The 15,542-nt window shown below is 46.0% G+C and overlaps 1 protein-coding gene across 4 annotated transcripts in view; it reads left to right on the forward strand.

Annotated features, from left to right (window-relative positions):
* The window catches only part of LOC135512313 (receptor-type tyrosine-protein phosphatase epsilon-like), a 76,142-nt gene that overhangs the window by 11,886 nt on the left and 48,714 nt on the right, over nucleotides 1-15,542 (forward strand). For 2 of the 4 annotated variants that reach the window (XM_064934216.1, XM_064934218.1), the window contains exon 2: nucleotides 14,820-15,122. The exons of 1 other annotated variant lie outside the window; for it this stretch is intronic. In XM_064934216.1, the coding sequence (XP_064790288.1) occupies nucleotides 15,005-15,122 (118 nt within the window). In that variant the 5' untranslated portion in view covers nucleotides 14,820-15,004. Of the gene's footprint in view, nucleotides 1-14,793; nucleotides 15,123-15,542 lie in introns of those variants that run through there. One more of the 4 variants, XM_064934217.1, reaches the window with a different exon arrangement.

Below are 15,542 nucleotides of genomic sequence, written 5' to 3' on the forward strand. Positions count from 1 at the left end.
TTGCAAACTCCAAGCTTGCTGTCATTTGCCTTTTTACTGAGAAGTGGTTTCCGTCTGGCCACTCTAGCATAAAGGCCTGATTGGTGGAGTGCTGCAAAGATGGTTATCCTTCTGGCAAGGTTCTCCCATCTTCAGATGAACTCTTTCAGAGTGACCATTGGGTTCTTGGTAACCTCTCTGATCAAGTCCCTTCTTCCCTGATTGCTCAGTTTGGCCAGGTGGCCAGCTCTAGGAAGAGTCTTGGTGGTTCCAAACTTTAAGATGGACGGAGGCCACTGTGTTGTTGAAGACCTTCAATGCTGCATAAATGTTTTGGTGCTCTTCCCCTGATCTGTGCCTCGACACAATGCTGTCTTGGAGCTCTACTGACAATTCCTTTAACCTCATGGCTTGATTTTTGCTCTGCCATGCACTGTCAACTGTGGGACCTTATATAGACAGGTGGACTAGAAACATCTCAAGGATGATCAATGGAAACAGGATGCACCTGAGCTCAATTTTGAGTATCATAGCAAATGGTCTGAATAGTTATGTAAATAAGATATTTTTTTATTTTGAATACATTTGCTGAAATGTCTAAACTGTTTTCGCTTGGTGATTATAGGGTATTGTGTGTAGATGAGGAAAAACATTTATTTAATCAATTTTAAAATAAGGCTGTAATGTAACAAAATGTGGAAATAGTCATGCGGTCTGAATTATTTCGGAATGCACTGTAAGAATTCCCACTGTAATGATTCTAACATACATGTTAGAATCACCTTTGGCAGTGATTACAGCTGTGGGTCTTTCTCTTTAACTATCCAAAAGCTTTGCACACTTGGATTGTACATGATCTGCTTATTATTATTTTCAAAATGCTTCAAGCTCTGTCAAATTAGTTGTTGATCATTGCTAGACAACCATATTCAAGTCTTGCCATAGATTTTCTAGCAGATTTAAGTCAAAACTGTATCTTGGCCACTCAGGAACAATCAACGTCTTCTTGGTAAGCAAATCCAGTGTAGGTTTGGCCTTGTGTTTTATTGTTTATTGTTATTGCCCAGCTGAAAGGTGAATTCATCTCCCAGTGTCTGTTGGAAAGCAGACTTACCAGGTTTGCCTGTGCTTAGCTCCATTTGGTTTATTATTTTCCTGAAAAACTCCTGACATAGTGTACGCTTAGCGATATTCCATGTTAGGGCAATGTGACTGATCTAGCCCCAGAGAATAGTTGGTAATTGATATTCACATATTTTTTCATTGCAAGTAATGCTTTACTTTATTCACTTCCTCGTCTGTAAATAATATCATAGTGACGTAACGCTAGTAAATGTCCAGTAGAAAGCTAAAGCAGCATTATCTTTCCAGCTCCAGAGATCATTCACAGGGCCATTTCTGCCTGCATACACTATGATTTATATTTGACTGACAGCTTCTCTAATGTGATTTGTTTGTGCACGACCTGGTCAGGGGGTGGGGCTGTGCCATCAGTGACGGCCCTTGGTCAGTGTGGGGTTCCTGTTACTATATCTGCTGGACTCTTGCAGGTTACTGTGCACAACATGGTAATCAAGGATTGAGGGCAATGTTTTATCATGTATAGCCTTGCTTGTTATTGTGCAATTGTTCATCTACAATTTAGTTTTTCACATTCTTGGATTACAAGTACGGAGTGCAATTGTAATATCTTTAATATATTTTGTGACGTTCAGTGCTGTTGTACTTGACAAATCACTCATTTGTCATTAGGCAATGCTCTTTAGGTCATTGTGTTGCCATCACAAAAACAACTCCCAAAAAGTAAACTCACACCCATCTTTCTCCATGGGGGCCCAGGAAGATTATGTATGCTCTCACTGTCCTTGGCTGAGCCATACCATAAGACATTTTTTTCATGGTTTGTCATGGTATAGAAACAGACGGACACAATAGACAAAATGTTGTACTGTGTCTACTAAATCATCAGGGAATAGATTATGACCTCCTTGTGATTTGTGATAGTGTCGCTTTTTTCTCTCTCAGACATGTATGTTGTAGTCTCATCAGTAAACTGGTCTAGCTAAAATATGGGTTTAATGGACACTGCTTCAATTAGTGAAATGTATACTTCGGCCTAAAAATGTTATTACATTAGGAACATGTGGATTTATTAGTTTGTATATTTTTGTTGCTGCAAAACAGTGCACCTAGGTGCATTCAGGGTCAATCCACTTAAAACCCTTTTGATAATATAAAGTAATTTGTATGTTGGCATACACTAATAGATGGTAAACAGCTTCCGTATGTTGCGTGGGTAAATATGTGCTTAATTTGACTCAATCAAATCAAGTAAACTAGGGATGCACCGATATGACATTTTTGTCCAATACCGATATCCAATATTTTCCTTGCCTCCAAAAAAATGATTACGATATCTGATATTTAACATTTTTGTGGCCTTTTAAGCATTCTAGTACAGTTAAATAGTTAACACACACACATCTCAGTGCAAGAGGCATCACTACAATCCCTGGTTCAAATCCGGGCTGTATCACATCCGGCCCTGATTGGGAGTCCCGTAGGGCAGTGTACAATTGGCCCAGCGTCGTCCGAGTTTGGCCATCATTGTAAATAATAATTTGTTCTTAACTGTCTTGCCTTGTTAAATAAAGGTTACACACACCACATACACACCAAACCACACTGACCAAAAAGTTATTTTGTTGGGATTTACGTATGTCCCCATTACCAGTAAAATGTAATCAAATCCTATTTCTTTCACTTACTTGCTGTGCTCTTTCGTTGTTCATTTGTTCAGTCACAACCAGGATTTCATCATACATGTCAACCATTGTTTCAGCTCTGTCTGTCCGTGGCCTCTCTTCCTCAATGCGCACTGTCACCATGTCCGTTTCCATCTTGTCCAGCTGTGTAGTGTACAATATGTAACACTTCACGTAAACCCTGTTTCTTGTCTACATCGAAGAAGCGGTCCTTGTACCTAGCTGTGAGCATGGTGGCGACACAGTAATGAGGCTCAGAGAGAATACCTCCGAATCGCTTGTTCACAGCCTCGAGTACTTTTGTAAGATTTAACCCGATGGTGTGTGTCGGCAGTTTTGTTGAGCAGGCGTTTCAATGCCATGATAGAGGGTATCACGCCTGCTGCAGACGCAGTTGTCGTGTCTCTGTGTGATTAATGTCATGTCTTGTTATGTCTGTTCCTGTCCTTTCTCTTGATTCTCTCTCTCTGCTGGTCTTTTTAGGTTACCTTCTCTGTCTCTCATTCCTCAGCTGTTCTACATCTGCCCTAACTAGCTCTTTCACTCTTCACACCTGTTCTCTCTTCCCCCTCTGATTAGGTCTCTATTTCTTTCTCTGTTCCTGCTACTTTCAGTGTCTGATTCTTGTTTGTGTTTTTTGATGCCAGAAGCAAGCTGTCGTCTCGTTTGCTTCCACCTTGTCCTGTCCTGTCGGAGTCTGCATGCATGGCAGGTGCAACCTGCATTATACTACGTTCTTTTGTTCCATTGACTACGTTGGAAGAGGATTTATGCCATTCCTGTTTTTTATTAAAGAACTCTGTTTTCTGTTAAAACCGCGTTTGGGTCTTCACTCAAGTTCATAACAGAAGAATCAGACCAAGAATGGACCCAGCGGCTCCGGACCCTTTTCACTCCGCCGTCGAGATCCAGGGAGCGATGCTAGGCAGACACGAGGAGGAATTGTCTGCTGCTCAACATGCCGTTGAGACCCTGGCCGTCCAAGTCTCCGACCTCACAAGACGGGTTCACCAACTCCACCTCGATCCACCGCCCACTTCCAGGGTTTCCGAGTCTCCGGAGCCCAGGATCAACAACCCGCCGTGTTACTCTGGGGAGCCCACTGAGTGCCGCTCATTCCTCACTCAGTGTGATGTGGTGTTCTCTCTCCAGCCCAACACTTACTCCAGGAGCGCAGCCCGCATCGCCTACGTCATTTCTCTCCTTACCGGACGGGCGCGTGAGTGGGGCACGGCAGTCTGGGAGGCGAGGGCTGAGTGTATTAACCAGTATCAGGACTTTAAGGAGGAGATGATACGGGTTTTTGACCGTTCTGTTTTTGGCGAGGAGGCTTCCAGGGCCCTGTCTTCCCTATGTCAGGGGAATAGATCCATAACGGATTATTCTATTGAGTTTCGCACTCTCGCTGCCTCTAGTGACTGGAACGAGCCGGCTTTGCTCGCTCGTTTTCTGGAGGGTCTCCACGTCGAGGTTAAGGATGAGATCCTCTCCCGGGAGGTTCCTTCCAGTCTGGACTCCTTAATAGCTCTCGCTATTCACATAGAGCGACGGTTTGATCTTCGTCGCCGAGCTCGTGGAAGGGAGCTCACGTTCTCCGTTGCTCCCCTCTCCACATCACTGCCACCTGCCGCATCACTGCCACCCTCCTCCGCCGGCTCGGATGCTGAGCCTATGCAGCTGGGGGTATTCGCATCTCGGCCAAGGAGAGGGAACGGAGAATCACCAATCGCCTCTGTCTCTACTGCGGCTCCGCTGGTCATTTTGTCACCTCATGTCCAGTAAAAGGCCAGAGCTCATCAGTAAGAGGAGGGCTACTGGTGAGCGCAACTACTCAGGCCTCTCCTTCTGGATCACGCACTACCTTTCCGGTCCATCTCCGCTGGCCCGGTTCATCTGCTTCCTGCAGTGCCTTGATAGACTCTGGGGCGGAGGGCTGTTTTATGGACGAGACCTGGGCTCGGGAACATGACATTCCTCTCAGACAGTTAGGGAGCCCAGGGCCTTGTTCGCTTTAGATGGTAGTTCTCTCCCCAAGATTCAGCGTGAGACGCTGCCTTTAACCCTCACTGTCTCTGGTAATCATAGCGAAACCATTTCTTTTTTAATTTTTCGTTCACCTTTTACACCTGTTGTTTTGGGTCATCCCTGGCTAGTGCGCCATAACCCTTCTATTAATTGGTCTAGTAATACTATCCTATCCTGGAATGTTTCTTGTCATGTAACCTGTTTAATGTCTGCTATCCCTCCTGTTTCCTCTGTCTCTTCTTCACAGGAGGAGCCTGGCGATTTGACAGGGGTGCCGGAGGAGTATCACGATCTGCGCACGGTGTTCAGTCGTTCCAAGGCCACTTCTCTCCCTCCACACCGGTCGTATGACTGTAGTATTGATCTCCTTCCGGGAACTACTCCCCCGGGGTAGATTATACTCTCTGTCGGCTCCCGAACGTAAGGCTCTCGAGGATTATTTGTCGGTTTCGCTCGACGCCGGTACCATAGTCTCCTCCTCCTCCCCCGCCGGCGCGGGGTTCTTTTTGTTCAGAAGAAGGACGGGTCCCTGCGCCCATGCGTGGATTATCGAGGGCTGAATGACATAACAGTTAAGAATCGTTATCCGCTTCCTCTTATGTCTTCAGCCTTCGAGATCCTGCAGGGAGCCAGGTTTTTCACCAAATTGGACCTTCGTAACGCCTACCATCTCGTGCGCATCAGGGAGGGGACGAGTGGAAGACGGCGTTTAACACTCCGTTAGGGCACTTTGAATACCGGGTTCTTCCTTTCGGCCTCGTTAACGCTCCAGCTGTCTTTCAGGCACTAGTTAACGACGTCCTGAGAGACATGCTGAACATTTTTGTTTTCGTTTACATGGATGATATCCTGATTTTTTCACCGTCTCTCTCGATTCATGTTCAGCACGTGCGACGCGTCCTCCAGCGCCTTTTGGAGAACTGTCTTTATGTGAAGGCTGAGAAGTGCACTTTTCATGCCGCCTCTGTCCCTTTTCTCGGTTCCGTTATTTCCGCTGAGGGCATTAAGATGGATCCCGCTAAGGTCCAGGCTGTCATTGATTGGCCCGTTCCTAAGTCACGCGTCGAGCTGCAGCGCTTTCTGGGCTTCGCTAATTTCTACCGTCGTTTCATCCGTAATTTCGGTCAGGTGGCAGCTCCTCTCACAGCCCTTACTTCTGTTAAGACGTGCTTTAAGTGGTCCGTTTCCGCCCAGGGAGCTTTTGATCTTCTTAAGAATCGTTTTACATCCGCACCTATTCTTGTTACACCTGACATCTCTAGACAGTTTGTTGTTGAGGTTGACGCGTCAGAGGTGGGCGTGGGAGCCATTCTTTCTCAGCGCTCTCTCTCTGACGGCAAGGTCCATCCTTGCGCGTTTTTCTCTCATCGCTTATCGCCGTCAGAACGTAACTATGATGTTGGTAATCGCGAACTGCTCGCCATCCGCTTAGCCCTAGGCGAATGGCGACAGTGGTTGGAGGGGGCGACCGTTCCTTTTGTCGTTTGGACTGACCATAGGAACCTTGAGTACATCCGTTCAGCCAAACGACTTAATGCGCGTCAGGCTCGTTGGGCTCTGTTTTTCGCTCGTTTCGAGTTTGTTATTTCTTATCGTCCGGGCTCAAAAACACCAAACCTGATGCTTTATCTCGTCTCTTCAGTTCTTCTGAGGTCTCCACCGACCCCGATGGGATTCTCCCTGAGGGGCGTGTTGTCGGGTTGACTGTCTGGGGAATTGAGAGGCAGGTAAAGCAAGCACTCGCTCACACTCCGTCGCCGCGAGCTTGTCCTAGGAACCTTCTGTTCGTTCCCGTTCCTACTCGTCCGGCCGTTCTTCAGTGGGCCCACTCTGCCAAGTTAGCCGGCCACCCCGGCCTTCGGGTACGCTCGCTTCCATTCGCCAGCGTTTCTGGTGGCCCACTCGGGAACGTGACGCGCGTCGATTTGTCGCCGCTTGTTCGGTCTGCGCGCAGACTAAATCTGGGAACTCTCCTCCTGCCGGCCGTCTCAGACCGCTTCCCATTCCCTCTCGACCGTGGTCTCACATCGCTTTAGATTTTATCACCGGACTGCCTTCATCAGCGGGGAAGACAGTTATTCTTACGGTTGTCGATAGATTCTCTAAGGCGGCTCATTTCATTCCTCTCGATAAGCTCCCTTCTGCTAAGGAGACGGCTCAGATCATTATCGAGAATGTTTTCCGAATTCATGGCCTTCCGTCTGACGTCGTTTCCGACAGAGGCCCGCAGTTCACGTCTCAATTTTGGAGGGAGTTTTGCCGTTTGATTGGGGCTTCCGTCAGTCTCTCGTCCGGCTTTCATCCCCAGTCTAACGGTCAAGCCGAACGGGCCAATCAGACTGTTGGTCGCATTTTACGCAGTCTTTCTTTTCGTAACCCTGCGTCTTGGTCAGAACAGCTCCCCTGGGCAGAGTACGCCCACAACTCGCTTCCCTCGTCTGCTACCGGTCTATCCCCTTTTCAGTGTAGCCTCGGGTACCAGCCTCCGCTGTTCTCAGCTCGCCGAGTCCTGCGTCCCCTCCGCTCAGGCTTTTGTCCAGCGTTGCGAGCGCACCTGGAAGGGGGTCAGGTCGGCACTTTGCCGTAATAGGGCGCAGACTGTGAGGGCCGCTAATAAGCGTAGGACCAAGAGTCCTAGATATTGTTGCGGTCAGAGAGTATGGCTCTCCACTCAGAACCTTCCCCTTAAGACAGCTTCTCGCAAGTTGGCCCCGCGGTTCATTGGTCCGTTCCGTATTTCCCAGGTCATTAATCCTGTCGCAGTGCGACTTCTTCTCCCGCGCTATCTTCGTCGCGTTCACCCGGTCTTCCATGTCTCCTGTGTTAAGCCCGTTCTTCGCGCCCCCGCTCGTCCCCCCCCCCATCCTTGTCGAGGGCGCACCCATCTACAGGGTTCGTAAGATTTTGGACATGCGCCCTCGGGGCCGTGGTCATCAGTACCTAGTGGATTGGGAGGGGTACGGTCCTGAGGAGAGGAGTTGGGTTCCCTCTCGGGACGTGCTGGACCGTTCGCTGATCGATGATTTCCTCCGTTGCCGCCAGGTTTCCTCCTCGAATGCGCCAGGAGGCGCTCGGTGAGTGGGGGGGTACTGTCATGTCTTGTTATGTCTGTTCCTGTCCTTTCTCTTGATTCTCTCTCTCTGCTGGTCTTTTTAGGTTACCTTCTCTGTCTCTCATTCCTCAGCTGTTCTACATCTGCCCTAACTAGCTCTTTCACTCTTCACACCTGTTCTCTCTTCCCCCTCTGATTAGGTCTCTATTTCTTTCTCTGTTCCTGCTACTTTCAGTGTCTGATTCTTGTTTGTGTTTTTTGATGCCAGAAGCAAGCTGTCGTCTCGTTTGCTTCCACCTTGTCCTGTCCTGTCGGAGTCTGCATGCATCGCAGGTGCAACCTGCATTATACTACGTTCTTTTGTTCCATTGACTACGTTGGAAGAGGATTTATGCCATTCCTGTTTTTTATTAAAGAACTCTGTTTTCTGTTAAAACCGCGTTTGGGTCTTCACTCAAGTTCATAACAATTAAATTATATGACATGCTATTTTATAAAATCAATTACCTAACGTTTAATTGATTACGTGATTTAATTAAACCATGCGACAATTAAGCCATTAATAACTTGGGGCACCATGGAAACATTCATTTATATAGGTCGGTTATCTCCCGAATCCACTCTCTTAAAGATCTGAAGATCTTTACTAACAATAGCAGTCAATTATTAATCGTCACGTTATTCAGTCTCATATTCTTCCGGTGCTGACAGAGATGGCCGCCTCGCTTCGTGTTCCTAGGAAACTATGCAGTATTTAGTTTTTTTTACGTGTTATTTCTTACATTGGTACCCCAGGTAAACTTAGGTTTTATTACATATGGTCGGGAGGAACTATTGGATATAAGAGCAACGTCAACTCACCATCATTACGACCAGGAATACGACTTTCCCTAAGCGGATCCTCTGTTTTGCCCACCACCCAGGACAATGGATCGGATCCCAGCCAGCGAAACAAAACAACGACGCCTTAAAAGGGGCAGACGAAGTGGTCTTCTGGTCAGGCTCCGGAGACGGGCACATTGCGCACCGCTCCCGAGCATACTACTCGCTAATGTCCAGTCTCTTGACAACAAGGTTGATGAAATCCGAGCATGGCTAGCATTCCAGAGAGACATAAGAGACTGCGACGTTCTTTGCTTCACGGAAACATGGCTTACTTGAGACACGCTATCGGAGTCGGTACAGCCAGCTGGTTTCTTCATGCATCGCACCGACAGAAACTAGCATCTTTCTGGTAAGAAGAGGGGGCGGGTATGCCTAATGATTAACGAGACGTGGTGTGATCATAACAGCATACAGGAACTCAAGTCCTTCTGTTCACCTGACTTAGAATTCCTCACAATCAAATGTCGACCTCATTATCTACCAAGAAAATTCTCTTTGATTATAATCACAGCCACATATATTCCCCCCCAAGCCAACACATCGATGGCCCTAAACAGACTTTATTTGACTCTATGTAAACTGGAAACCACAGATCCTGAGGCTGCATTCATTGTAGCTGAAAGCAAGACTCCCTATATTCTATCAGCATATCGATTGTGCTACCAGGGCTGGTAAAACCCTGGATCATTGTTATTCTAACTTTCGCAAAGCATATAAGGCCCTCCCCTGCCATCCTTTCGGAAAAGCTGACCACAACTCCATTTTGTTGCTTCCAGCCTATAGACAGAGACTAAAACAGGAAGCTCCCGCGCTCAGGTCTGTTCAAAGCTGTTCCGACCAATCGGATTCCACGCTTCAAGGTTGCTTCGATCACGTGGATTGGGATATGTTCCGCATTAGGTCAAACAACAACATTGACGAATACGCTGATTCGGTTAGCGTGTTTATTAGCAAGTGCATCGGTGATGTCGTACCCACAGCAACTATTAAAACCTACCCACACCAGAAACCGTGGATTGATGGCAGAATTCGCGCCAAACTGAAAGTGCAAACCACTGCTTTTAATCAGGGCATGGTGACCGGAAACATGACCGAATACATACAGTGTAACTATTACCTCTGCAAGGCAATCAAACAAGCTAAGCGTCAGTAGAGAGACAAAGTAGAGTCACAATTCAACAGCTCAAACACAAGAGGTATGTGGCAGGGTCTTCAGTCAATCACGGATTACAAAAGGGAAACCAGCCCCGTCGTGGACCAGGATGTCTTGCTCCCAGATAGACTAAACAACTTCTTTGCTCGCTTTGATGACAATACAGTGCCACTGACACGGCCCGCTACCAAAACCTGCGGACTCTCCTTCACTGCAGTCGACGTGAGTAAAACATTTAAACGTGTTAAAACTCGCAAGGCTGCAGGCCCAGGCGGCATCCCCTGTCGCGTCCTCAGAGCATTTGCAGACCAGCTGGCTGGTGTGTTTACGGACATATTCAATCAATCCTTATCCCAGTCTGCTGTTCCCACATGCTTCAACAGGGCCACCATTGTTCCTGTTCCCAAGAAAGCTAAGGTAACTGAGCTAAATGACTACCACCCCGTAGCACTCACTTCCGTCATCATGAAATGCTTTAAGAGACTAGTCAAAGACCATATCACCTCCACCCTACCTGACACCCTAGACCCATTCCAATTTGCCTACCGCCCCAATAGGTCCACAGACGATGCAATCACAACCACACTGCCCTAACCCATCTGGACAAGAGGAGTACATATGTGAGAATGCTGTTCATCGACTACAGCTCAGTATTTAACACCATAATACCCTCCAAACTCGTCATCAAGCTCGAGACCCTGGGTCTCGACCCCGCCCTGTGCAACTAGGTACTGGACTTCCTGACGGGTCGCCCCCAGGTGGTGAGGGTAGGAAACAACATCACCACCTCGCTGATCCTCAACACTGGGGCCCCACAAGGGTTTGTTCGGAGCCCTCTCCTATACTCCCTGTTCACCCCCATGGTAATGCACACCTCTAACTCAATCATCAAGTTTGCAGACGACACTACAGGGGTAGGCTTGATTACCAACAACGATGAGACGGCCTACAGGGAGGAGGTGAGGGCCCTCGGAATGTGGTGTCAGGAAAATAACCTCACACTCAACGTCAACAAAACAAGCACCCCATCTATACACATTGACAGGACAGTAGTGGAGAGGGTAGTAAGTTTTAAGTTCCTCGGCGTACACATCACGGACAAACTGAATTGGTCCACCCACACAGACAGCGTGGTGATGAAGGCGCAGCAGCGCCTCTTCAACCTCAGGAGGCTGAAGAAATTTGTCTTGTCACCAAAATCACTCACAAACTTTTACAGATGCACAATTGAGAGCATCCTGTCGGGCTGTATCACCGCCTGGTACGGCAACTGCTCCGCCCACAACCGTAAGGCTCTCCAGAGGGTAGTGAGGTCTGCACAACGCATCACCGGGGTCAAACTACCTGCCCTCCAGGACAACTACACCACCCGATGTCACAGGAAGGCCATAAAGATCATCAAGGACATCAACCACCCGAGCCACTGCCTGTTCACCCCGCTATCATCCAGAAGGTGAGGTCAGTACAGGTGCATAAAAGCAGGGACCGAGAGACTGAAACACAGCTTCTATCTCAAGGCCATCAGACTGTAAAACAACCACCACTAACATTGAGTGGCTGCTGCCAACATATTGACTCAACTCCAGCCACTTTAATAATGGAAAAATGTATGTAAAAATTGTATCTCTAGCCACTTAAACAATGCCACTTAATATAATGTATACATACCCTACATTACTCATCTCATATGTATATACTGTTCTCTATACCATCTACTGCATCTTGCCATCTTTATGTAATACATGCATCACTAGCCACTTTAAACAATGCCACTTTTATATGTTTACATACCCTACATTACTCATCTCATATGAATATACTGTACTCGATACCAGTGAAATACCATGCCATTGAGTGCACAATTTATGGACATTTGGGCAGTCTTGATGCAATGGTTCAGTCAACACATGGTATCAAGAATATGCCTTTTGGGTGAAAATAAGGTCAGATTGTTGCCTATGCCGTTCTGTACCATCACTCATTCATATGCAGTTATCTGCACGAACCCTAGCTAATAAGTTGAATCAGCAATACACAAATTGGCTTAATTATTTATTTACTAAATACCTAAATAATCACACAGAATTACATATATACACAGGAAAGATCATACATCGATTACTAATCACTTCATGAAAAGCCCCTAGTGCTAACCCGATATGACGGCTGGTTACACAAAGGAAGGGGTTTGGGTTTGAATGAAAGAGTGGGAAGACTGAGGGACAAAGGGATTGGGTCTCTATTGGACCTTGAGAAGCTATGCTACCGTAAATACAGAATCTTATGCCTTCTAATATCCACCCATTCAGAAAACGAAAATGCAAGATATATTTACACTGAGCTGCGCTTCGATAGATGGGACGAAGATGGAAGACTGGTTACCCAGCAGAGATCGCCATTGAATCTTTCTGAAGAATCTCTCTGATCATAGTGTTATAGAGTAGATATGCTAAAGTACCTTGTCTTTATTAGGAGATTGTCTGTCCTTTCCTAGGCCATGTACGTTTTCAGCTGCAGCTGATAGCTCAACGTCTAGGAGGTTTCACTTCTTATTTAGTGAATAATCGTTCAAAGTTCATACCAAGTTGCCACAATCAGCCCACGCTGTATTCTGGCTTTTCTAGGCGAAAATCCTAATGTTCGATGACTAATGACTATATCGACATAACTTGAAACGCCGCTCAGCAAGGAAGAAGCAACTGCTCCAAAACTGCCAAAATAAAGCCAGACTACGGTTTGCAACTGCACATGGGGACAAAGAGCATACTTTTTGGAGAAATGTCCTCTGGTCTGATGAGACAAAAATAGAACTGTTTGGCCATAATGACCATCATTATGTTTGGAGGAAAAAGGGGGACGCTTGCAAGCCGAAGAACACCATCCCATCCGTGAAGCACGGTGGTGAAGGCATCAGGTTGTGGGGGTGCTTGCTGCAGGAGGGACTGGTGCGCTTCACAAAATAGATGGCATCATGAGGGAGGAAAATGATGTAGATATATTGAAGCAAGATCTCAAGACATCAGTCAGAAAGTTAATGCTTGGTCGCAAATGGGTCTTCCAAATGGACAATGACCCCAAGTTTTGGCAAAATGGTTTAAGGACAACAAAGTCAAGGTATTGGACATGGGCATCACAAAGCCATGACCTCAATCCTATAGAAAATATGTGGGCGGAACTGAAAAAGTGTGTGCGAGCAAGGAGGCCTACAAACCTGACTCAGTTACACCAGCTCTGTCAGGAGGAATGGGCCAAAATTCACCCAACTTATTGTGGGAAGCTTGTGGAAGGCTACCCGAAACGTTTGACCCAATATAAACCATTTAAAGGCAATGCTACCAAGTACTAATTGAGTGTATGTAAACTTCTGACCCACTGGGAATGTGATGAATGAAATAAAAGGTGAAATAAATCATTCTCTCTACTATTATTCTGACATTTCACATTCTTAAAATAAAGTGGTGATCCTAATTGACCTAAGACAGGGAATTTTTACTTTGATTAAATGTCAGGAATTGTGAATTGTGAAAAATGTATTTGGCTAAGTTGTATGTTAACTTCCGACTTCAACTGTAGGTATGCAAGTCAGCTTTGACATCGGTTTTGCACATCGGCTTTAAACTAGACATCGTGCCAATGCCGATGTTGTAGTTTTAGTTAATATCGTCCGACCGATATATCGTGCATCGATAAAGTAAGCCAATGAACAGTGAAAATCATGTACTATCAACAGGGATAAGTAACTGTTTGTATAATCTGTATCAGCAGTTTTAGAATGTGATCATTATCATGTAACCCAATAGATGCTCCTTATCTGTCCCACGTTCTCGTCCATTATTTTGAATCAGTAGAGAACTGACATTGCACAATAGTTCTTCCCTTTTTCCTAGAGGCCCCATTTTCCCACCACAGCTCTGTATGAGACGGGTTCTCCAGCTAAGCTCACTGACTCACCTCTGCTCTGTCTCAGTGGCCGGGTGCTAACAATCTGGCTTTGTGTTTCCACTTGTGGGTAGAGGAACTCTGGGCCTGGGAGAGCGAGAGGGAGTGAGTAGGCACTCAGAGCCATGCTTTTTCCTTCGTACACTGCTAGAGCCATCGAGTAACGCCACAGTCAATGCTTTGTTTTGGGCACTCAGATTCCAGAATGCAACAATGTGTAGCAATACTTAGTCGTTTAGAGCACATTGGAATAAAATACTGTCAATTCCAAATATGTACAGACCTGGGTGTGTTTCATGTAGATGCCATAATAAAAACAGCATTGTATATGTGTTCGGCTTGGCTGTCATGTAAAACATTTTAAGTATTCAATGTTTCTATTGTTGAGAGATAGCATAACTGATTGTCTATTCCTCACTCTGTTCTGAAATTCTGCCGTGGGTGGGATTAGATTGCATGCTTAGCGATTTAATAGCTCTTGAGATTTTCATATTTTGCTTTGCCACACTGTGTGGGCTAGAACAAAGGGGTTTGTCTCAGTGCAGACAAAGGAACAGAATAGCACACACACGCACACACACACACTCACTCGTGACTGTGAACACTACACCCCTTCTCTTTCTTTCACTCTCTTTTCCTCTCTATCCTCGACCCTCCCTCCTCTCACCCACACAGTCTAGCATAGTACAATCTCTCCCTACGGTACAGTACACTCAATCAGACACCCACTCCTGGTGTACACAGGAAGTAGCTTTATTAGTTTGTTCATCTCTTTTATGAAGACTTTTCCTCTGAGTCAGGCCCAAACAATGAGCAAGAGAAACATGTATTTTGACTAACAAGCAAATAGGGGAGTCAAGGTCATTACTGTATTCATTGAATTCCCTGGTCTTTTTAAAGATATTTTGAATGTACTATATCTGGGCGTGTCACCATAGTAAGGAGGCAATAAGGTTTTCTATAGCCACTTTAATAGCAGCAACCATGGTCCAACCTTTTCTCTTGTCTTCTCTTTCTTCAGGTGGTATGTGTTTATGGAGATCACTGAGCTCGAGACAACTTTTAAACCGTGTAATGACTTGAAACTTGGAAGTCCCCTGAAACCCAGCCCACTGGACCTTAGCTACAGGAACAAGCTGTGTCCTGATCACAACCAATACTTTCCCAGCCAGTCCCACCAGACCCTGTTCCTCTGAGACTATGTGAATGTGGACTGTGTTATGGGTACAGAATCCCAAGGGCCCAGTCAGGAAGAGAATCAGACTTTCAGGTTGCTATGGACTATTGGATCAACTCCTGAATCCTGTCAGCTCTGCTTGGAACTGTGAGTAAACCCTGAGCCAATTTCATTTAAACTCAATCAATTTAGGGAATCAATCTAAATGCCATCAATTAATGCAAAGGGCCCCTTGTTTTCAATTAGGATTTCAAATCAATTCTTGAATTTACTTTGTTGACCCTTACCATTCTTCCGACACAGTGATATAGGAGATTACAAAAACAAGATTATGGTACAGCTTCAATGTCAGTGCATATGATACTGTGATGACTTGTGTGTATGGTGAAGCTTAGTGCATGTTGGCTGAAAGCAAATCCCAGAACAGAGGCTCAATACAGTATCATGCTTTTGAACAGGCAAATATTCAACCTTCCATCATCCCACAACAAAGGAAACATCAGTTTGTGTAAACTAGCCATTCCTTTGACAATTGATGCCATAAAGCATATAGTGGTGATTGTGATA

Source organism: Oncorhynchus masou, chromosome 24, assembly GCF_036934945.1.
Source record: "Oncorhynchus masou masou isolate Uvic2021 chromosome 24, UVic_Omas_1.1, whole genome shotgun sequence".
NCBI classification, from domain to species: Eukaryota; Metazoa; Chordata; class Actinopteri; order Salmoniformes; family Salmonidae; genus Oncorhynchus; species Oncorhynchus masou.